Consider the following 24,866-nt stretch of genomic DNA (forward strand, 5'->3'; position numbering starts at 1 on the left):
TTGTTACAAAAAATGTTACTGGTATAACCGAGTTATATAATCAATTCAGAAACTGTGCTGTTAGAATAAATTGTTTGATTAACTCTTGCAACACTCAATCCCGTTTGTAACCAAGATTTCGGGATATGGTACACATCTGTAGTTCACAAATATTTTCAAATGCATACTAATGTACGTAAATATATTGTATAATTATGAGAATGTTCTTACATGTAATACGCGCAGTACATTTGCATACATATGTATGCCTATTTTTGTAAATTTTTAATTATTGGCAATAAGTGCTGGTGGTACGGTCTAATGAGCCATTGCTTCTAGTTAACCATGCATTGCACGCACTGTGGCTATTCTGTTTCACCTCCGATTGTGTACGTACATACATACATACATATGTTGATAAATGCATGGGTAAGTGATTGTAATTGTTTTTATTGAACTATTTGCTGTCTGTCTACCGGTCGGTATGGCAGTGGCAATTTTTTGTCCGCGCCTATTATAGCTGCACAAAGTAGTTCATGTTACGCACGTACAAACATACAAACAAGCATATGTATATCTGCATGTAGATATTCATAAACACACACATGGACATTTACCCATATGTACTTGAGTATATACAGACATATACATATGTATGTATTTATATGGTGACATATGTACATATGAATATCAATCCCAACCTATTTCGCTTATTCGCGAGTGTAACCCGTACGAACAATTATCAAGCCTGAATGTGATAACGTGACTCTACAACACAAGTACTCGCGACATTGGCTATTACTGAGACTTGGTGTGGCGCTAAAGCCAATATTTCGCCGTTTCCGCTTCTACTTCTGCCTGTGTTGTTGATGCCTTAATATATGTATACATGTACAGTAGTGTTGTATTGCATGGAATTGAGAATGGCAATGTCGCCACTTGCTAATAAGCTAACAGACACAAAGAAAATTTAGCACTAAATGAGCACTTCCAACATGCATAGTGCCGAGCGTGAACACCTTGATGCGGCGCGCTTCGCTTTTCAGCAGCCATCGACAAAGTTTATCACATGAGTGGGCAGAGAACGAATTTGCTGCACATGCTTCCCACTGCTCAATCCAATTCAACACAATTCAAATACTGATCGGCTTCTTTACAGTTTTATTCATGCCGACTTAGTAAATTCAAGTGTTCATACATGCATATATACATATATACCTATGTATATACGCCCGCCCATGCGTATATAACACATACATATGTATGCATGTGTGTATATATGTATGTATGTGTCTGCGATTACTTGTTCGGTGCATGCTGCTCCCTTGTTGACTTACTGTCTTGCTCGCCGCACACGTTCGCACAAACGCAGCTACAAGTACCTATTCCTATGCATGTATGTATRTACGTATGCATGTAAGCATGAGTTGCTAGCATTGCTTACTGGCAGTCTGCTTTGCTACTTTTGCTTTACCGCTTTGACTTTGGGGTTTTTTGCTCATTTGGCTTCGCCGCCTTTCGATTTCAACTGTTGGCTGGTTGCTTGTTGGCGCTTATACGAGTATTATTGTCTTTGTTTTTCGCTGTTGGCGCAGTCACAAATGCTGAAATGGCCTGGTCGCTAACTGTCGCTCCATGCTGCTGTGTTGTGTGTGCCGCGCGCTTATATTCTCGCCCATATCTGTAGCCAGAGCATTGAGCCGCGCACAATTCCATTCCTTTAGTTATCTGAAAGCAGTCTGAGGAAACGGTTGCGGGCTCGTCGCTACCGGATGATAAGCTATAGTCTATTTTTAATTGATCGGCGCTAGTGGTTATTATTAGTTAGTGTTTTGTTTTCGTTTTCTTGCCACCGCGGCTTAACACACACGTCCGCAGAGGCTATATGCACATTCATTCATATATCCACATACATACATACATACACATATGTATGTAAATACTTAGTGCATCGCGCAACAGTAAAACGTGCTTTCAGTTTTTCAATATTCGATTCTTCATTCGTCCGTTTGTACATATGTATTTCCGTTCTAGTATTCTTTAAAAAAATATTTGAACAAAAAGAAAATAAATAAAAACACTTGCGTACGTACAAACCCAAACATATCTATATACTTCTGTATATCGGTGTGCATGCGTATACATAAGCATATTTTAAGAAAATAGAATTACATGACATATGTATGTATGTGCGCGTAGTGTTCGAAAACAAAAAACAAATGGAAGGCAAAAAGTGAAGAGTATTTAAATTTAGTAAATCGAAGCATTGTGGTCGCAAGAAGCAAATGAAGTCAAAACACAAGTGAAGACAATTTTAAAATAGCAACATAGAAAGAGAAATAAGTAAATGCAAAGTTAAAAGAGGGAAGTAAGTTTTTCGAATAAAACACACAAAATATCGTTAGCAAAAGCTTGAAGCAGCATTTGCGCCGATTGTTTGCCCACACATCCAACTAGCCACAGAAGGCGTGCGCATACGACTTACTACACACTCACAAATAAGCGATTGGGAGCGAGTTCTAGTTACTTACATATACACAAACAGATACTCACACAAGTGCATGCGCCGGCATACGAAAAGAAAGGTGAACTGGTGTAGAAACTGTTGCCTACAGTTTATCAGCTTATGCGGTATAACGGTCTATGTATTCTGGACAGGTTCATAAGCGCATAAGTCTCTCTGCGCACCAAAACAATTCATCGGTGCCACCACTCTGAACATCATTGAAAATAACCGTTGTTCCGTTCTCGCATGCAAACAGCTGCATCTGCGTCAGATGTCTGGCCGGGCAGGCACAGATCGACGACAAAGCTAACATAGATAACAACTATCAACAAAAACAACCAGTATATACGATAAAAGCAAACCAACAATAATAACGATTAGGGCAATAGCACCAGCGGCAATAATAATAAACAACAACCACCAGCGACAATCGACAACCCAAAGACTTGTGCATTGACGGCAATACTTTGTCGTATTGATTTATTTATTTATTCAACACACTGCAGGTAAATGTAAATTATTTTCGCAATTAGATTTTAAATTATATGTATAAGTATGCGCGCGCGAGTATGTAACTGACAGCAGTTCGCTAACTTTACTATCGATCGAGCGCTATCGCTTGGCCTGAGAGTCTAATCAACCAAGAAACTGTAGCTTTGCAGACGGCATTAGTCTGATATTTAGCCCAATTCTGCTACAAATTCTCACATTCCTTTTGGTTTTTGCTTACCCCACTGTAGTGCGTACTCACCTATACACTATACGTTCTAACCGATTTTGACTGCAATAGTGGAAAACTTTGAGTGCTCTCACCATTACTGTCGCAATGTCGGGTTGCAATCGACAGCAATAATTTATATTCTAGTGTGTATTTCACACGCTTGTGTATGTGACACCACTACCACTGCATCGCCATGGGGCGCGTCAGACCATTCTCCCAGTCGGCCCATTGCGATCATAAATACGTAACAAGTCGTGTTGGCGCTCGCTGTAGTGCTGGCTTTCGCACCGGTTGCCGGCAAGTGGATCGCGCACGCTACACGAGCAGTTGCGACTATTGCTGCCCGGCTGTATTTGCTGCTTTACCCAATACGAACCACATGAAAGTATGATTGGTAATGGTGCCGAAATACTAAATCGCTGTTGTTGTTAGTGTGCAGTGGCCGAGGCTGTTGGCATTGGATATGACGCAGACGACGTTTGCGATGTTAGTGCTCCCAGCAGATACTGTCTAATTGCACCGCACACTTGGTAATACGCGATGGGTGTCGTACCCAGCCTTCTGATTTCTTAGTCTCTTATGAGGTGAAGACTGTGCATGGTGTACGAGTTCAAAAGCGGTTTCTCCGGTTAAAGCAGTTATGGTAAGAGCAAAACGAAATGAAAAAATAAAAGTCACATTAAGAAGAAAAAACTTTTGCCGACTTAGTCTATTCCATTTATCGGCGGACAAGTATTTACTATTGGATATTGAACTCTTCTGATGCCTTAGTGCACGATATACATTATACTTTTCCCCGACTTAAATCCATACATATACAATGTGCATATACATACACTGTATAATAACTGTTTTATGAAGAGTTCGATTTTTAAATATATCACAACAAACTTCTGTACTATAATTCGTTATGAAGGGCTTCGGAGGACTTTTTGGAGACACTATAAAGCTACTAAATTGTTTTTGTGATGTATTATATTTTCTTAAATGTATACATATATACTTCTTCCTCTTCTTAATTGGCGTAGACACCGCTTACGCGATTATAGCCGAATTAACAACAGCGCACCAGTCGTTTCTTCTTTTCGCCATGTGGCGCCAATTGGATATTCCCAGGTCCTTCTCCACCTGGTCCTTCCAACGGAGTGGAGGTCTTCCTCTTCCTCTTCTTCCCCCGGCGGGTACTGCGTCGAATACTTTCAAAGCTGGAGTGTTTTCGTCCATTCGGATAACATGACCTAGCAAGCGTAGCCGCTGTCTTTTAATTCGCTGAACTATGTCAATGTCGTCATATATCTCGTACAGCTCATCGTTCCATCGAATGTGATATTCGCCGTGGCCAACGCGTAAAGGACCATAAATCTTTCGTAGAACTTTTCTCTCGAAAACTCGCAACGCCGACTCATCAGTTGTTGTCATCGTCCAAGCCTCTACACCATATAGCAGGACGGGAATTATGAGTTCCTTATAGAGTTTGATTTTGTTTGTCGAGAGAGCACTTTGCTTCTCAATTGCCTACTCAGTCCGAAGTAGCACCTGTTGGCAAGAGTTATCTTACGTTGGATTTCCAGGTTGACATTGCTGTTGGTGTTTACGCTGGTTCCAAGATAGACGAAATTATCTACGACTTCGAAGTTATGACTGTCAACAGTGACTTGAGAGTCTAGTCACGAGTGCGACGACTGTTTGTTTGCTGACAGGAGATATTTCGTCTTGCTCTCGTTCACTGCCAGACCCATTTGTTTTGCCTTCTTGTCCAGAGCTTTTGGTGTTGCTTAACGTCAGTTTACACAGCCGTTCAGACATCGCGGCATAAAGGCAGCTGACGAAAGCAGTTTTGAAATCGACGAAGAGGTGGTGTATGTCGATTCTCTTCTCACGGGTATATTCCAAGAATTGGCGGATGGTGAATATCTGGTCGGTTGTGGTTTTGGCAGGTCTAAGGCCACATTGATAAGATCCAATCAGTTTGCTGACGGTGGGTTTTAATCTTTCACACAATACGCTCGATAGAACCTTATATGCAATGTTTAGGAGGCTTATCCCACGGTAGTTGGCGCAGATTGTAGGGTCTCCTTTTTTGTGGATTGGGCATAGCACACTTAAATTCCAATCGTTGGGCATGCTTTCGTCCATATTTTACAAAGAAGCTGATGCATGTCCTTATCAGTTCTTTGACGCCGTGTTTGAATAGCTCGGCCGGCAATCCATCGGCCCCCGCCGCTTTGTTGTTCCTCAGGCGGGTAATTGCTATTCGAACTTATATTCTATGTACATATTTATTTATTCGACCCAATGTCAACCGTACTGAAGATCTTTCCGACTAAAATGGATTATAAGAAACTTTCGAGCTTTATGTGTAAAGGATCTTATATTGGATCATACAATAAAGTTCTGCCGAGCAAACCTTCCTATTATTTTGTTATCAACATATAAAAGCCAAAGAACCAAAAAGGTAATGTGGACATTACCAAAGTTTAATCCCGCTAATGTAAAAATACATAGTTTGTAGAGACATAGTTTGTCTCTAGATTTTTAAAAGCTCAAGTTAGACTGGGAAAACTCTATTATATATGATATTAATAGAATAATTACGGTTGATGAATAATATACTACATATCTAGATATGGTATAAATGTTTGGCTAGACGGACAAGGAGTTATAGCCCAAATCATCTCTTCATCTCCAAATCATAATTATATACTACCTCTCTCATATAGAAATAATTTCAAAAATATATAGACCAGATATGTTTTCATTAACAATTTTGGTAGATCACAATCAATCTACTAAATTAACTAAGTGATAATAACATTATAATAAAAGCAATATAGACAAATGCACATATTGTATTTTTAGAAATAATTAAGAAGTTATTTTATCGCTTTCCGATCAACCTCTAAGAAAGTCCAAAAATGTATGCATACCACATATACACTATTTACATAGGTATGTGCTTAAGTTTGCACTTGAAGCATGGCTGCAAATGCATGACCACAAAGCGCAGCAAGCATGTGAGCGGTAAGAGCATCATGTGAGTCGCAATCGAATGATTTACATAAACATATCTATTTATGTGACCATAGTACATTTATGAATATACATAAATATGAACTTAACGCGCATATTGTATGTATGTATGAACAAAAAGTATGACGACTGCGAAATCCTTATCAGTTATACACGACAAAAAGGGGCCGGTGCGAGCTTTAGCTTCACTTTTCTGAGAAAACTGAAAATTTCGAAAGTTCTTTATTTTTCACTTATATTAACTACATATTAACAATGGACTAGGCGCTTTGTACAAACATACGTGTATATATGTACATACATACATTCACATACATACTACATATATGTATGTACGTGCAAATGTGGATATGTGTGCAGTAATGTTCATGTGAATATTATTCAATTTGCTCTCACTTTATTGCTGTCAAAATATGTGAAGAATTTGACCTTCTCGATAATTATTTGTTACACTCGATGCGGAGTTGCATTACTATTATGAGAGTCATGGGTAAACTTAAAACCAATTGCAAGTAAAAAATGCCACATTTCATATTTGTACACACATATGTATGTATGTTTGTATGTATACAATGTATGCAGGTCTGTTGATTGCATAATACACGACGGTTAAGCAATCTGTATCACAATCAGTAATCATTTGCATATATGTATGTATGTATGAATGTGTATTAGTGGTAATATGGCACAATGCCGATTTTTTTGGCGCCGCGATCTAAAGGTACCGTTGGAAAGAGGAAGTCCTCCTGATTAAAAAATATATACCGCAAACGCTTAATTTAGGAGATATTCCACCTTACAGTTCAAAAATTCCCAAAATTCGTACATTTCAAGACGCTATTTCATCACATTAAACACGCTTTATTCAGATTTTTCACTTTAATTTAATTAAATTGCACTACAAACTTGTAAATAACTCCATATCTTACACTTTTAGCAGGTCTTTTACCTAAAAAATCTGCATTTTATAAATTACATTTTACACTTGTTTGTTTACCAAAAATTATGACGAAATGGAGCGCTGCCATGTGATGATAAGGCAATTCGCTGAAATTCCTCTATTCATGCATATGGATATTTTCTTTTTTAAATTTATTAAGCAAATAAGTAATATAATATACATGTATTAGTAATATTATATAATATCTGTCTCTTATACACATCTAGATGTGTATAAGAGACAGGCAGAAAGGAGTACTCCGCGAAAGTACTTCAGTCCACCCGGGTATTCGCTCGGCCAGGGTTATTTTTTTAAAGTACTTCAGTCATAACGACATGATATTATATAAATTTTATAATACTATATTATCATATAGTTTTAATTATATGTGTTTATTAAATATAAATCACATATTATACATATACATACATATGTAGATGGAAAAAGTTTTCATAACTCAATTATAACTTAAAAAATGTTAGAAAGTATTTTTTATTATAATTAATGTAGAAAAAGGAATCACGCAAAAAAACAAACAAAGAAAAATCGTTAAGAAGCCTACATATTTGGTGTTTAAGATGTGGCAATGCTCGTTTTCCTCATAATTGTAAACAATCTAACCTTTGCAACGCGGAGTTCGCTAAGTGATTTTTAAATTAATAAATTTATGTGAAATATTACAAAATAAAATTGAAATTTGAACTTATTTCAATGTTTAGAGTGTATATTTAAATATACAGAGTGAAAAACGTGAATAAGTTTAATGGAAGATAGAGAAATATCTTGTGTTATTAGTGCATATTTTTGAACTTTTAATCGTGAAAATTTTAAAAAATATAAGTAATTTTTATATTATTTTTGGATATTGCTCCTCTGGAGAAGCTCCCCTATCCGGACATACCCCATTTATACGGAAATTCAGTTTTTTTACCCCTCCGCCAAAGTAATCGGAATCGTGCCGGTAATATTAGTATTGGTGTGATATAGATACACACACATACATATATGTATAAATTACTTAATACTTTCGAATTCTTGTCGGTTTGCGTGGTCAAATACTTGCGTAACTTATCTGGAGTATGTACTAGCACGAATGGTAGATTTGTGTATAGGTTCGCACAGTTTTTTTGAGAAAAAACTCAAACCCGATTTGTTATAAAACACTTAGTTACTAGCCTCAGAAGCATACTAGTAGTTGGCGATGTAATATTTCAGTTCACACACAGATCTATTTTAAATTGCACTAATTAGTGTAATTTTTAGAATTAATCCACCTCTACTTATGTTTTTTTTTTTTAATTAAGATGAGTTTTAGTACTCTTTTTACTGTCATGGCCTATTTACCTTCTTATATCGCTTCTGTTTCTTTTAGCAGGGAAAAATTTCTATCCTCCCCACCAAGCTGGTTTATTGTCTGTAAAGAAAACGTAATTTTACACCTGCCTTTCTTATTTGGTTTCGATCGGTATTTTGTCGCCAACAGCGATGCTGCTAAAGAACTAAAATTTTCGAATTACCTGGCTCTGGTAGTTTTACCTACACACAACTTGATCAGGATTAGTGAGATGAGATCAGCTTTATACATATATACAAACTTGTGTGTGCATACATACCACATCGTTGCAGTTTGAAAACTGATAAAGTCCGTTTACCCAGATAACCTACAGCACCTTTTCATTAAAATTTTAAAATAAAAACAGATATATGTAAAACTTTTTTGTATTTCGTATTAAAAGCAACATTCATTTTCAATAAATGGATAAATATCATTTATAATAAATGGATAAATAGGCAAATATGCAAACGAGTGAATAACTATGAATAACAAAGTCACTTGCTCTCTTCCTAAACTCGTATGACCACTCTCATAGAAGAACAATGAATATTAAAAGTTTCAAACACACATTTTCTACGTATACAGCGTGCAATGTGTTATCAAATTATATTTAAGCATCCTAAAGTTACCCCCCTGCGCCTCACTACACCTCAAGTCGATTGAATCTCGCCATTCAAGCAGAAATCACAGGGGTAATTAATCGTAATTGAGTATGAATTTTTCAAAAAAAGGGCGAGCTTCATTTTGTCGAAAAGCGAAAGTTTCAAAATTACAATATTATACTTGTCGAAAATATAGCTGTGAAAGGCGTGTAGAAAGTCTAAAAATATGCTACAAATCTGTATTTATTTATTATGGGCGGCCTGTTACTAACTGTTATTTTAATGCGGTCCATAAATTATAACATTATTCGAGAGCAATAAATTTCATAATCTTTACAGCTGCAAGTTGACTGATTATGCTAACAATTCCTTGACTATAAATATTCAAATGCCGGTAAACAAATCTACTTTCAAACAAGTACTTGATATTCCCTTGTAAAAATCGAAATGTGAATAAAATGTTGATAGGTGTTTGGATCGTTCAGTACATTTAGTTGTCAGGGGTTTTTTATAATATCTTTATAACTTTATACGGCTTTTAGTGTAAAAATTTCAAGTGGCATGTGTACATATACACCAATAAAGTATGTATGTATGTATACTTGACATTCATACCTACCAATATTCATATCTGAATCGGGGGTTATATACAGTTAGAAGGCCGAAAAAAGCTAATTTTCCAGAATTGTTTCTGAGAAAACCATTAAATTTATTGACCCAAAAATTTGCACACATATTATGTTATTTTTTAACTGTATTTTAAGACTTGGTATTAGTAAATAATATTTATTTGGAAAGGAACTACAGCTGATCTTCGGAAGCTCCTCTCAATAAAGACATTTTGCGGTGACCATATATGTCAGAACAAGATTCTCTGAAATTAAAAAAACGAACTTTTGAAAATTCCAACTTTGTATAACCCCTTAAGATATTATTTTTAAATGCGACAAAATTAACACCGGTTTTGGGTTATTAACAGCAGAATTCAAACTGTACGTTGAGAAGACGCAAGACTCCAGGTATCCAAACAGTAGGTTGACACTAGCCAGAATTTGGAGTGTTTTCTACCATTGCCTGCTCTGTAACCATATCGTCGAAGAGCGTTTTCTCTCCAACGCTCATAAGTCGTTTGACGAAGTCTTTCACCACTGTCAACAGTGATAAGATTTCCCAATCGTTGAGATCCCCTGTTTGATAACTAGAGGTACCTCGCTTGGCCCCGCCTTTTACCAGAATTCTGCACATACTGCCCTATTGTTGTCGTCGGCGGAGGACACTAACTTTTGACTTTTCAAAAAGATAGTACCAGGACAGTTAGGTCTGTCATACGGATTATCTTCTTCAGCATTATATTAGTGAAACCGAATTCCCTATTCTGACTTAGCTGGTCCTAGCGCTCAACATCTTTTACATAGACGTGTATGTTTGTTTTGTAGGAGGTTCTAATTCAATCATTGTGTCATAAAGCAATCAGTAATTGAAAAATTAAACGTATCAATTTAAGGGAGTTATTAAGCGGGACGCCATCAAATTTTTATTGCAAATATTTCTTGCCCATTATTGAAAATATGTAACTTTTAGTTTTTATATTCCTTTCACATGTTGTTGCAGAGTATAATAGTTTTGTTTACCGAACGGTATCATCTAAAACTAATCGAGATAGATGTAACGCCATTACACGAAAATCTATCAAGTGTCATAACTAAGCACTAAATTAAGATATAAAACTCAAATTTGGCACAGGCGATCACAGTAGCGAGAGAGACCTGTGGGCAAAAAATTTTGAAAAGTTGGCGTGACCCCGCCCTCTAATAAGTTTAATGTACATATCTCCTAAAGCAATAAAGATACAACAAAAAAATTTTGCCTTGTACAATTCAAGAAGCAATTAATATAAGGGGATAAAACTTTGCACGAATAATGACTATAGAGTAAGCCAAACTCTGGCCAAAAGTTGTTCAAGTCCAACAAAAAAAGTTTAAGCCCCTAGTACCTATAGTTGACTTTTTACCGAAAATATTGGTCAATGTGTCGTATTAATAATTAATAGAACAGAGGGAATCCTTTCCTGATAGTAATTTGTCTGTGTGGTGCAAATAGCTTGAATACGGTCAATGCCCCTATAGCCCTCATATACCTGATGTAAAAATTTTAAGCTTTTCCTTATTTTTAGGAACAATACACATCAAAGCAGAGCGATCTCTTACTGCACAAAATATAAAGTTATAGTCTATTGCAATCATTTGTAAATATTGAAAATTTCGTAAAAGCAGATCGCTTAAACTGCTCTCAAGACGTGTTGGTTTGAAGTTTCGGAAAATACCATTTCTATATAAATACTTTTTTAAATTTTTTCTAAACGTTATTATCTTAAAATAAAGTTAAATTCATATTACTTCGCAAAATAGGATAAAAATTAAGAATTTAAAGACGATTAAGACAAAGTAAAAGAGGTGTCGCCAACTACATATTTTCTTGATGAGGGACACATATTTAGAAAAAATATGTGCATATATACTTATAGATGAAAAGTAATTTTACTTCTCTTTGTTTTCTCCATTCACTATACATACATACAATATTAAGAAGACATATTTACGACTATGTATGTATGTATATATATATGTAGGCCATGTAGGTTCGTATATTTTTATAAATATGCGTAATCAGATGTACATACATATGTATGTCTGTATATATATGTATATTATGAATTCCCATTGCAGGGGCCTCTCTCTTATCACAAATCGGAAAGTAATGTTTCGGTACACAATTATAAGGCTGCACTCAAAGTTCATTTACATTTCATTGTTGGGTCATTAGACTTTTATAATCTTTGTGATTGCGACGATCGTCTACACATGCTTATAAGAAAACCTATTTGTACACATTTTAATTAATTATTTCTAAGTAATTTATATAAGTATATATTACATTCAATAGGAATACATATGTATGCACATACGTGCATCTATGTAAGTGAATGAATGTTTACTTATACAGTATTCAAAAGCTCATATGAAAAGTAGCAGTTAAGTGTGCTAATTTGCATTATTTTCTATCAACGTTAGAAAACGTTATCTCATAATTACGCAGTGGAATAATATTGAAACACTTCAACATATTTTTGAGGCTTTATCGTTTTGTCGTTAACTAAAAACTAGATTGTAACCGCAAAACAGCAACGTACATATATAATATACACATGTATATGTATATGTACATACATATATTCATAGTATACAACTTTTCTCTGCCGTCGTCGACTCGGTAAGTCACGGGTTGAAAACTTCCCACAAAACTCTTCAGACTTCAGCCAAATATTATCAAAGAGTACTATGACTAACGCTTTTTGAAATTTATACATACATACAAGTAAAAACATACTATGTCCAAATTAGGTGTCAGATAATACGAAAATATTAGAATAGCCTTAAAAAATTACTACTTTATAAAATAGTAAATAACAGGACTTCAGCTTCAGGAGAAATATTTATATACCCTGAATAGGGGATAATAAGTTTGCCACGTCGGAGACGCTATAAATAAATACATATGTATGTACGTATGTCTACATACGCGAACTAGTTCCAGAGTTTTTGAAATCGCTCTGAAAATTTGCCCACGCCCTTTTCTCCCTAAGAAGTTGCTAATTTGTCGAAACCGGCGATATCGGACCATTTGTTATAAGGAAAACTTTTTTATTTTACTGAATTTGGTGTTAATTATTGTAAAAAGAAATTATACAATATTTCCAGAAATTTTCAAGATCGAAAGTTGATTGAGATTGTCTTATGAACAAAATATTACAACTGGAACTGCACGTTGTAAAAGCTTTGAGGCGTATGCCATTAGATGCCATATATTATTATTGAAATTTTAACGAATTTTTAAATTTGTAGAATTAAATTAAAATTTAATAAGAAAACTTATATTGTAGTATCAATTACTTACTTCCTTGCGCTTACGAAAGCAGAATATGTTGCTTATTAAATTTTAATTGTTAATTCATTTTAATTTTATTTAGTATTAGTTATTTATATTATTATTAGGAGAATGCACACTGTTCATAAACAACAAATAAATTTATTGCATATTTTGGCAAATCAAATGCTTTGCATGGCATGGACATATACATATGTATGTATGTATATGATTTAAAAAATGCTTTGCATAATGCGCTTACGAAAGCAGCCGTAGCACTTGCGTGCGGTTTTTAAATTAACGTACAACGCAGAAGTTAACAATTTCTGTATTCATATAATTTATATATATTTTGTATGTAGATAGATATATGTACATTTGTTTTGTAAATATATAATTTCTGAGTACTGATCTGCTAGAAAATGTTCCACCAAGAAATAAATAACCGGTGAGTATTAAGATGTTTGCTTACATACGCTTACTCTCATATTAACGTATACATATGTACATATACATATATAATATATGTATTTATTAGTGCAAATATTTTCTCATGTATTTTTACCTTCAATGGCCGCCTTGCTTTCACAGATTTGCACATTTTTTGTTTCAGTTGACAATCTTAAAATAACAATTAAGTAAATTCGGAGTAAAATACATAAGTCGTAAAATACTACTGCTCAGTTTCTTGTTTGCCAGCTTATGCGGTTGAGTCTAAAACACAAGTCACAAGGTATGAGTACATAGACGGCCGCGATATTAGATTAGTGTCAAATTCCCTTCATATTATATATGTACATAAATATATAAAGCACAAACATACATTTTTATTAATTTATTAAATCAAATCCTATTTAATCGTATGTTACTTCGAAACCCTTGTTGACGGATGCGTTCTTTTCTTAATCGAAATATTTAAATCCTTTCATATATAATTTATTTTCTAGAATTTATAACTATAGTAGAGTCATAAAAAGCGTTGTCGTGCTAAATATTATATTAATGACATAACATTCCAATTTGTTGTAATAGCTAGCAACTCTCTCATACTCCTTACGAACATTATAAAGCATGAGACAACGTTATAATTTTCATATTCAAGTGGCAACTCTTAATGGCATAGGAATTTATTTATTTGTATACAGACGAGCCTAGTATAAAATTCGCAAAAACCTATTTTACAAATAACAATATCTTAAAAAATTAGACATTTTTATGAAATTTAAAAACCCCTTGCGTTGGACAGAAATATGTGTCAGAAGTGACGATCTTAATCTTGAAAGATGAATACAAATGAAATGCTTTCAACACTATTTCTGTTGAATAGTATATGAACCCATACAAATACAAAACATAAATAGATACTTCTAAAAATGAAACGAATATAAATTTTTCAACAAGTAACATAAAAAACTGTAATACGCACGAACACATATAATAGGGTATCTGCAAATACATAGTATAATATATTTAGGGGCTCGGCAGAAGCTGTCAATAAAAAAGAAAACCCCGCGGAAATTACTAGTAATACATACAATTCACAAAAAAATTACTCCAATTGACCAGAGATTATTAATTTCTAGCCATTCTTGAGTCATAACTTATTTTCGATACTGTTTCTTGTTGAAAGTACATATGGTACATACCTAGGACAATATAAAATTAAAACGGAAAACTAGAAAATTAAAACTATTACTGCGGTTGCTATATAATCACAATTTGGAAATTGTACTCAAAAACAATTGCAAACACATCAGTCGTTTACACATTGCGCAATGGTTACGGAATTCGGAATGCACACAACCCTAACTTTCCTCCAAGCTGCAGCAATACATATATTCGAATCTAATGCAGTTCGCATAGATGGGTACCAGCCAATTGCACGAATTCGTAAGAGACGTTGCAGCTGAGCTGGTATAATGGCATCCGGCCCAGAAGACTTAAATGTTTTGAAAGAGCTGGTGACCTATGTCGGGAGCTTTTATTCAGAAGGTTCGAAAAAGATATGTAGTCCGTCTCCAGCACTCCAAGAGTAGCTATCCCAGGGTAAAGATTGCTTGGAAAGTGAGCGTTCAGGAGCAATTTAAGGGAATCCTCACTCTCCAGAGCCCAGCTATCACTTTCATTATTTAAATACTCTAAGGAAATGAAGTCCTTTGCAAGGATGCGCTTGAGCTGTGAATGCTTTGAACGAAGACCTCTTGGCCTTCCTAATTTCGGACTTGTGGATTGCTAGTCCTACCTTCTAGGTAGGCATGTTCGTTACATGCCTTAATCCTTGTTGAAAAATCGTCTGTAAGAAACCCATATAATTTATATATAGTCTCCAGTTAAAGACTTCATCTATTAAGGGACCGCGTCAGGGGAGAGCAATGAAAAGCTTTCTGCAGTATTGGTCCTCTTCGTTTTTCTGAAGTTCCTAGAGGTCCAGACTGTCTGTTATCGATAAAAATGTTAAAAAAGTCCACAAAACAGTTATTTTGGATGACCGTATAGTGAACTGATAGCAGGCTTTTTATTGATATCAATTGAGCACGCACTTCATTATCATTCACGAATATTTTGGTATGAGAAAGCAATGTGCAAAGTCTGCGCGGCACGAGCTCACTTTTGACCAACAACAACGACGAGTTAATGATTCGAGGTAGTGTTTGGAGATGTTCACCAGAGAGAAAGAGCACACGATGGATTCCATATTTGGCAATATTGCTTAAAATCCGAAGTAAGGATTGAAAACTTATTTTTTTAATTTTGTAAACAAAATTCTAAAACAAAAAAATAATTTTTTATTAATTTGTAAGAAATTCTTGAACTCGTTTTCCAATATTTATTGTGTAGTAAAAATAAATATTTCAAAACGAGCTCAAGTTTTCTAACTTTTTCTATTTGAGAATAATCTCATACTCCGTTCCATCAGTGCTCATGAAATAAACCCGATGCATCCATACGACTACAGTGACACATTTTCATCAAAATACATACACTCATTCATACCCTCATATGCACAAGCAAAACAATAAGGGTATGTGACATAAATAAACTAGAGTCGGTACTGTTGACTTTTCTTTGATTAAAGCAATGTGTAATGATAAACTGTTCAAGATTTTATTTGGTCTGTATTGTTTTATTAGTAATGCTAAATATTAAAATTTAAGGCACCCCTGGAGTGTATGATCAGAAAGCTTCTTTGAATTTTTGATTGATTGACTTTTTTGAAATTCATTATGTTCTTGGCAACTAGACTGGAACCAAGAACCAAGTGCTTTACTGAAAGTATTTTCAATTTTATTTTTTATATTTATTACAATATAATATTTGCTATATATTTGTAATATACTATATTTAAATTAGAACACGATCTCTAAAAGTCAAGGTACATATTTCCCCGAGTGAATAAAATTTAAAAAATTGTCTATACTATAAGGTTAAGCGAGCGAAAATCAGCGACGAAGCTAAAAATATTAATGTCAAATGAGTTTTATCAAGCGAAATCCCAATAGGTTTTAGCAAAATAATACAGTTCCCGATTACTTACAAAATTTCGTTATAAAGATAACATATTATGGTCTAAAATAAGATGATAGGTCTTATCTAGTTAGAATTTGCATTGTTAAATCAAGTAGTAGTTACAAATCTTTTGGTTGTCAAGTAAGCAAAATTTTCCAAATACTTTAGATTTCTTAGTTAAATATGTATATAGGATTATTATATACTTAGATATACGTTAGTTATCTATACTCGTACATATGAATTTTTGCAAAATTATGATTTTAAGCGTATTCGTTTGAGTGATGCTTTGAGAATAGGTACAATCTCAGTTTTATTAATTGTATAGTGCGGTTAAGACCTAACAACAGTGCAAATAAATGGCTTGTTTTTTCGGAGAGAGGGAATTGTATGTTGCTTATTTCTATTTTCGTTAGCTTTGCTGAAAAACTGCCGCAAATTACTGTTACACAGTACTGTGTAATAGTTTTTGACTGAAATTATCTCGGATTTTTGTACAAGATAACACTTTTGTAGTAAAAGTTGCAGTTAAATAACAAAGTGTCTTTTCCCACGAAAATAGTTAAGTAGTTTCTTCTATTGCAAGAGTAACATTTTCTCCACATAAGACATTGTTTTGATACTCTTTATTTTAAAATTTCTATCAGTCTTTTAAAATATTTCATAAAAACTTGAAAGGTACGCTCAACTTATTTTGACATCCCGCAACTATTGTTGTTGTCCATTTATTAATTGATTGTTTTAAAAATTTCTCATATCATCTTCTCGATAAATGGTAACTTTTTCTAAAATATGTTTAAGTATATATGAGAAGCTGAGTCGATTTAACCATGATCAAATATACATATACGCGTACTAGTCCTTCAGTAGTATTCAACTACCCAATAAGTATGTATTTTAAATCATGTATCCATTGCATTCATGTTGGCAAAAAAAAATTCCAGCAAATTGTTTTTAATTATTATAACTATATTAATGGAAACATGTTGAAGGACTCCTAGATACTCCCTCAAAATTTCAATAAAATCGGACAAACCGCTAACGAGCTTTGCGAATAGAAAATTGGTTTTCAAAATATGAATTACTACACAGATTTCTCTGCACAAACTTCACATGGTAACCCACAAATATTATGCAGCCAAACCCTAGGGAAACGGGTTTCCCAGCAAAATTAAGTGGCAATATTAAAATTTATATGTTTATTACCATCGATAAATAGTATCGTTCAAATGCAGGTTAATTAAATTAATACCTTCACAATATGTTGATCAAAGTATGTTTTGTGAGTTTTGTTAACCTAACGGTTATTTGTAATGCCAACACCAAGATTTAATCGTGTTAGATGTGTATAGTGCAATGTGTAACAAAATAATCAGAAATCAAATGTACTTATTGCTTTCCGGATGTATGTATTATGTGTGTTCATCCTTACTTTAATTAAAAAAAAAAAAAAGCTGAAGATCGTTGACTTGCATTTCGTTCGTTTTGCTATTACATATTGGCAGAAACGAATCTTAACGAATTAAGCTACTCAAAGCCTGAGCAAGTTTTTAAGGTGGACCTAGCTTCGGAATCTAACCGTTTTTATTATACGTATCTCCTATATTTCTGGAACCTTGTCAAACTACCTAAGCTAGGTGTAAGTATTTTTAGGCTACGATGGGAAAATTAGCGAAATTTGAAAATTTTCATCATTTGCAAGTAAGTAATGCCACTATATATACATACATGTACATATATATATAGTATTCCGTAGTCAAATGATTTTACCTAAAATATTTCCACGCCCGGTTGTACTGATATCAAATACACAATGTGACTTTCTAAACGTAATCCCTAATCTTACTTAGTGATTATGAATATCACCAGTATTACATAAGACATCTTATCGGAAATATAATTATAACGGAATTAATTTATTTTGAAATTGAATAAGGCAAAGTAGTTACTTATTGTTCACTTCCATTCTACTCTACTTTTAGAATAAATGGCAACGCAGAGCAGCAGAGCACATGAGGAGACCAAAGCCGTGGCTGAGCCCCTAAATGGGAATGATGAAGATTATGAAATCGACGAATCGACTGCAGCTGTAGTCGTTCCACCGGATAGCGGATGGGCATGGGTCGTGATGGTGGCATCATTTTTATGTTGTACGGTACTCGACGGGATTGTTTTTTGTTCTGGTTTAATTCAAGAAGACTTAATCAAAGAGTTTAATGTTAAAAAAGGTTATGCGGCGCTAGTGTCTTCACTTCTCAGCGGTTGTTATTTAATGGCAGGACCATTTGTAAGTGCCTTGGCAAATCGCTTCGGTTTCCGCCCTGTAGCCATAGCTGGAGCGCTATTTGCAGCAGCCTGCTTTGGTATATCATATTGGGCTCGAAGTATTGAATTCTTATTTATAACATATGGGGTTCTCGCGGGTATAGGTTTTTCCATGGTCTATATACCGGCCGTTGTAATAATTGGCTTTTATTTTGAAAAGTGGCGTGCTCTGGCAACCGGTATTGCTATGTGCGGTTCTGGAGTGGGCACTATTGTATTCACTCCATTAACTGATATACTGCTAAAGTCGGGTTGGAGATACACACTAGTAATTCAAGGAATTATAATCGCGTTTTGTGCTTTGTTTGCATGCGCCTTTCGACCAATTCAGCCCATCACACTGGCTGTTGATGAAGATTCTAACGAGAACAAGAATGATAATGAGAAACGCAATGGACATGGCAATATTGTTGCACCAAAGCCCCAACTCCATCAAGCTGCCTTTACTAAACCACTGCCTGAAGGACGTTTCGCTTACTCAATGCCAAATTCAGCACATAACACATATATGGGGGCATCTCCCAAACATCATTATCCCACAGCTGCAGAAGTTTTTAGAGGTGCCAATATTGAGCGTCGCCTCTCAAGCTCTTCCGGTAAAGGTACCGAATTGAAAGCTCTGCGAAAATCGCAGCCTACTACTCCGAATGGTGAGCCTCAACCCTCACAACTTCACTTCAATATCAACAAAGAATTAACAACAGTTGGAGAAAATGAAGAAGAAACTGAGAATGAGAATTTAATCGAAACTGAGGCAAAACCAGTGGTAATACAGGCACGTAGGCATACAGTGTCTGGCAGAAGGCCAAACGACATCGTTGGGAAGAAGAGTGCAGTGGGATCGCAAGATACCGTGCACAATATTCACACTAGACCAATGTACCGTGATGATATATTCTTCACTGGTTCCTTGGCACGAATTCCACAATATCAATCACAAACTTCCCTAGCCTACCATATGTCGGTGACACGTCTTCCAACCAAACAGGATATGCTTGAGGATCGCCAAAAGGGATGCCGACTATGTCCTGAAGCTGTGCGGCGTACTTTATCGACGATGTTGGACACATCGTTACTCAAGTCGCCATCCTTCATGTGTCTGGCCTTCAGCGGCTTTCTAACCATGATGGGTTTCTTTGTGCCTTTTATGTTTTTAACACCACGCGCCGAAGCGGCAGGAATGGACAAAAGTACTGCACTGAGCGTTGTTTCTGGCATAGGATTAGTTAATACAATTGCTAGGTTAGTTTGTGGTACGGTCAGTTCGATTCCCAGCGTGAAACCACTATGGTTGAACAATGTGGCCATCACAGCGGGTGGTCTGGCGACAATTTTCAGTGGACTAAAAATAACGGTTGTGACTCAATGGGCATTCGCTATCTTCTTTGGCGTTTGTATAGCTTGTTTTTCGGCGTTGCGTTCGCTAATTGCCGTGGAAATGATTGGATTGGAAAAACTAACAAATGCATTTGGTTTCCTTATGCTGTTTCAGGGTATTGCAGCGACAGTTGGAGCACCTATTGCAGGTACGTTATTTTTTTGTATTTTGCATAATACCTGAGACAGACATGTAGTAACAATACCATATATGGTACAAATACCATATGTTTGTCACCAAATACTAGCAAAATACCATATGAGCAATGTAGCATTTTGCTGGTAACAATATTATGATGTTTCATTGTGGTATTTGTATAATCACAGCTAAAAAAACAGGTAACAAACTTTGCTAAAAGCTTTTATACAAAAGCTCTTCGAAATATTCTATCAAAATTACTTAAAAAATTAATTTATGAAATGCAAGCAAAACATTTTTCAAAATTTTTCTTTTTTTCTGCCGGAAAAGCAGGAAATGCCTCATTTAATGTGAAGATTTTGGGGAGACTTTAACCAAATCGTTTTTTTGCGATGAAAATAGATTACCTTTACAGTATTTGAAATAACTATATTTACTGTCGTCACAACACACAACCACACATTTATTGTTTAAAATTTTTTTGACATATTTAATGGCTATGAAACAAAGGTAGTATTTGAGTTTGCTACATTGCCATTTGTGTCTCCAAGGTAGTTAACAGGGTACCATGATACCTTTACTATGGTATTGTTACTACATGTCTGTCACGGGTATTAGGATTATTATTTGTAGAATTTCAAAACGAAAGAAATCAAACTTTAACTTCATGGACATGACCTGCCTTACTAAAGTTATTTAACAAGACTTATTGCAAAAATGTTTTCTGCTATCTCTTCATGTAGTATGAAGATGGATAAAATCGTATGTTAGCTCCGCCTATTCACTATACGGTTGTGTTGAAATCTACTAAAGGTGCGATAACTCATTAAATAAGTGCCTCAGCAATAATAAATTTCACGTCCGAGATCGTACGAAGGACCCATTGTAAAACTTGGACAGTGGTCGCGACTTTTTACCGAAAATATTGGTCAATCTGTGAGATCGATTGAAAAAATGAAGGAAATTAGATAGGATTGAATATTTTTATGATAGCAGTATGTATTCTGAATACTTTCCTTAGCCTCCATATATCTTATGCAAAGTTCTACAATATCATCTTGTCTTTATTCATTAAATATTAGTATTTTAATAAAACTCATAGAGGATTTTGGCAATGTTATACGTAATGCCAAAAATGGATAAAATTGGTTCAATATTACCCAAAGCACCCATATATGAAGATGTCTTAATAAAATTATTTGAACCTATAGTATTGGACACACTAAAGATTAATTCCAAAAATGTATCTATCAGTCCACAAATTACCCCAGCTCTTATACACCACCTTCCCACTTTACTTTAAACAGCTTGTCTTAAAAATAAAGTGGTTTAAATTTAACTTCTTCGGTTGAGTTTATATACCTATCATTTGAGTTTAGATTGATGCAAATATAAATAAATATATCGGACGAAGTATGGCAATAAAACTAAGTGTGTATATTACTTATAATATAAATTCATAAGATATCAAATATGATTGCAATCATAAAGTATTTTCTCGGGCTTGGTGCTTGATAATTTTGGGAGTATGAAATACACGTAAACCTAGCTCTTCCTTACTGGTTTGTGCACACTTTGTATTTTGAATTTGAAGTCTTAGCTTCTTTTATATGTCGCTCTTTTGGGTATGTCATTTATTTCAGACGGTTTTTTGTGTTTGATAATTACGTAGTCGTAATCGAGTATTTATTGCTTTCTGCCAACAAACCAAAAAACAATTATAATTCAATTCTGAGTGAAATTAATTTTGGCGGTTGCAATTGATTTCAATTATATCTGTATTGGAATAACACAATTGTTATTTATGCTAACCATATATAACTTTGATATCGTTCTAAGCACATTATCGTCACCGGCAGTGAGTTATAAATCAACTAATTTTTGTGTGTTACTTTAGCCACATTTGAAGTCTGCATACCACTAGCAATCTGTGGAATAAATTATTATAATTCGATAAAACGGAGTTATTCGAACACCAACTATTTAAAGATACACATGTGTATATCTACTGATCCCTAATGTAGTATTTGAACATTTGTTTTAGTTTCCTAATGACAAAGAAAATATTTCATATGATTGCATATATTAAGCTTTTTTATAACCGAGTACAACATACATAGTTAAAAATCAATAAATACAATTCTTATAATAGTAGACTTAGAACAATGACTGAGTCAGTGTTCTTAATTTCTCAATATTTATTGGAACAAATATGGTTTGGAATTTCGAGATGTGTTCAAATCTTTATAAAGCAACATAAAGAGGCAACTAAAAGTATATAATCTATAAATCCGACCAACATCAAAAAGTGTTTTTTACTAACTTATTTAAAAGTTGGGGATGTGGTGAAAAAATTAAATTGTAATGAGGAACTAAGTCGGGTGTAACTGATATATTCAGGTATTGGCAAAACTTGGCTAAGTATTGCCTTAATTTCATTCAGTTGAGATAATAGGATTATCTGTTATTAGAAATAGATTCCATATTCCATGTGAATATCCTTCAAATTTTTAACATTTTAACCGAACCCATAAAGGTCTTTCCTACCACCCTACCATCATTGTTAAATTTAATGCTTATCGCGCGTTTAATCAGTGAGTTATCGCGTTGTTAGTGGTTTTCTCTGATTTTGTGAGTTAATTTAGTACTTGGTTATGGTAGTGGTAGTGGCCCGATTTCTCCCAATTTCAAATTTATATTTTTTATTAGTTAAAACTGGTTCATGTATGAACGCAGAACTCGAAAATGTTGGATATAAATATGTAATATTATGTATGTAATTTGAAGTAGTCAATCGTAATTAATAGGATACTCAATTTCGAATTTTTTGATGATACCTTATTTTACATTTTAGGTGACGATATGTAGCAAGTTTCGTCAATATTATCGCTTGCACTACCAGACGGACGGACCAACTCGATTCAACTCGTTTTGTAATCCTAATCATTTATATACCATATTTAACTCCATATCTATCTTGATTAGTTTTAACTAATATAAGCAACCGTTAGAAGCGACATGTTGCGAGAGTATAAAACTAATCGTGTTATTTTTAAAGGACTGTTAAATAGTATGTATGTAAGCATTATACATGGCCTGTCTCTTATACACATCTAGATGTGTATAAGAGACAGATCCTAGCCAACAAACGAACGGCTGGTCAGTTATCTCCGAGCACCTGGAGAGTCAGGTAAAACATTTTCGCGCGACGTGATTCTGTGAATGACGCAAGTCGAAAATTCGGCGTTCGTTAGAGCAGAGGTACGCGATTAAATTCTGTGTGAAACTTGCTAAAGCTGAGACGGAGACTTTAATATTTATTTAGGGTTACCTAAATATTCCTTTTTGTTTCCTTGCCTGAAAATGCCGATGAAAGCCAAGCATTCTTAAACGTCAGAGGGGATTCAAGCATCATGCACCTCTGCTCTCAAGGCTATTTCGGAGAATGCCTTCCGTGACGCCTTTGATGCTTGAAAATCGCACTGACAGCGCTTAATAGACGCAGAAGGAGCCTATTTCGAAAGTTTTTAAAGAATTGTAACGATTGATTCAATCAATTTTTTTAATCGACTGAGTCCTATTACTTTCCGGACAAACTCTTTATGTATGTACGCTTGCACTTATTAGGGTTTATTGGAATTCAACAAGGCAGAAATAAAAAAAGGGTGTTTATATAGTATTTTAAATTGATTTAAATTCACAGACGAAAATTCAAGTGCCCACCATTAATTATATTCATCAACATTTTCCTACCATTTCAGGCATACTCTTTGAGCTGACACAGGACTACAATACTTCGTTCTACTTTGCTGGCGGACTGATATTAGTTTCGGCGTTCCTCTGCTACCCATTGACATATATTGCTAACTGGGAGAAGGCGCGCAATGAGAGAAAGGCCGCGCAGAGCCCCCCAAGAGCCTAAGTACATAAATATTCGGGAATTAAAATTAAAGCTAAAATTAAATTTAAATTTAAAATAATATCATACAACTGAATGAACATATAACAATAAACTAGTAAAACTAAAGACTTGAATTTAAACTGTGTATGTGTGCACACATATGAAAATATTGATATATATATGTATATATACATATATATATAATCGACGCAGAAGGATATATATATATATATGTTTTATGTTATGTAAAAAATAAGTTCGTAGTGACCGAGACGAAACTAAAGCTTCCTAACCGAAGTCAGGCAAATAGCTTAAATACAATTTATAAGTTATACTGAGAAGTTACGAAATTGTAATTAAATATTTTTTAGGATATGCATATTTGCATATGTAGGTCGAAAAAGTTATTATATTTTAATAGCAACGACTACTCTAATTTTAATATAAACCGCAGTGTAACACTAACATTTATAACTTATTAATTTGTTTAAAAAAAAAAAACGAAGGAATAATCTAATGAATAAAAATTTTAAACTTAATTTTCGGGTGTTTGTCAATTGCATCCAACCATATCTTACC

The 24,866-nt window shown here is 34.5% G+C and overlaps 1 protein-coding gene across 2 annotated transcripts; it reads left to right on the plus strand.

Moving 5' to 3' along the window:
- The first annotated feature begins 1,700 nt into the window (after positions 1-1,700).
- Positions 1,701-24,826, plus strand: LOC108965548. 2 transcript variants are annotated; one of them, XM_018928052.1, is made up of 4 exons: positions 1,701-1,802; positions 2,234-2,991; positions 18,528-20,396; positions 24,148-24,826. In XM_018928052.1, exons 3-4 carry the CDS (start codon positions 18,533-18,535, stop codon positions 24,306-24,308), a joined length of 2,025 nt encoding a protein of 674 aa, XP_018783597.1. In that variant the 5' UTR covers positions 1,701-1,802; positions 2,234-2,991; positions 18,528-18,532; the 3' UTR covers positions 24,309-24,826. The 2 variants fall into 2 exon arrangements, with proteins under 2 accessions (XP_018783597.1, XP_018783598.1); XM_018928053.1 differs by lacking the exons at positions 1,701-1,802; positions 2,234-2,991 and adding an exon at positions 3,758-3,849.
- Positions 24,827-24,866: the final 40 nt, after the last annotated feature.

The sequence above is a fragment of the Bactrocera latifrons genome, unplaced genomic scaffold, assembly GCF_001853355.1.
Source record: "Bactrocera latifrons isolate USDA-ARS-PBARC rearing strain unplaced genomic scaffold, ASM185335v1 scaffold_141, whole genome shotgun sequence".
Taxonomy (NCBI): Eukaryota; Metazoa; Arthropoda; class Insecta; order Diptera; family Tephritidae; genus Bactrocera; species Bactrocera latifrons.

Coding starts and splice junctions, on each gene's coding strand:
- LOC108965548 (XM_018928052.1), top strand. CDS start 18,533: ATGGCAACGCAGAGCAGCAGAGCACATGAGGAGACCAAAGCCGTGGCT. Junction 20,397..24,147: donor AGTTGGAGCACCTATTGCAG/GTACGTTATTTT, acceptor CTACCATTTCAG/GCATACTCTTTGAGCTGACA.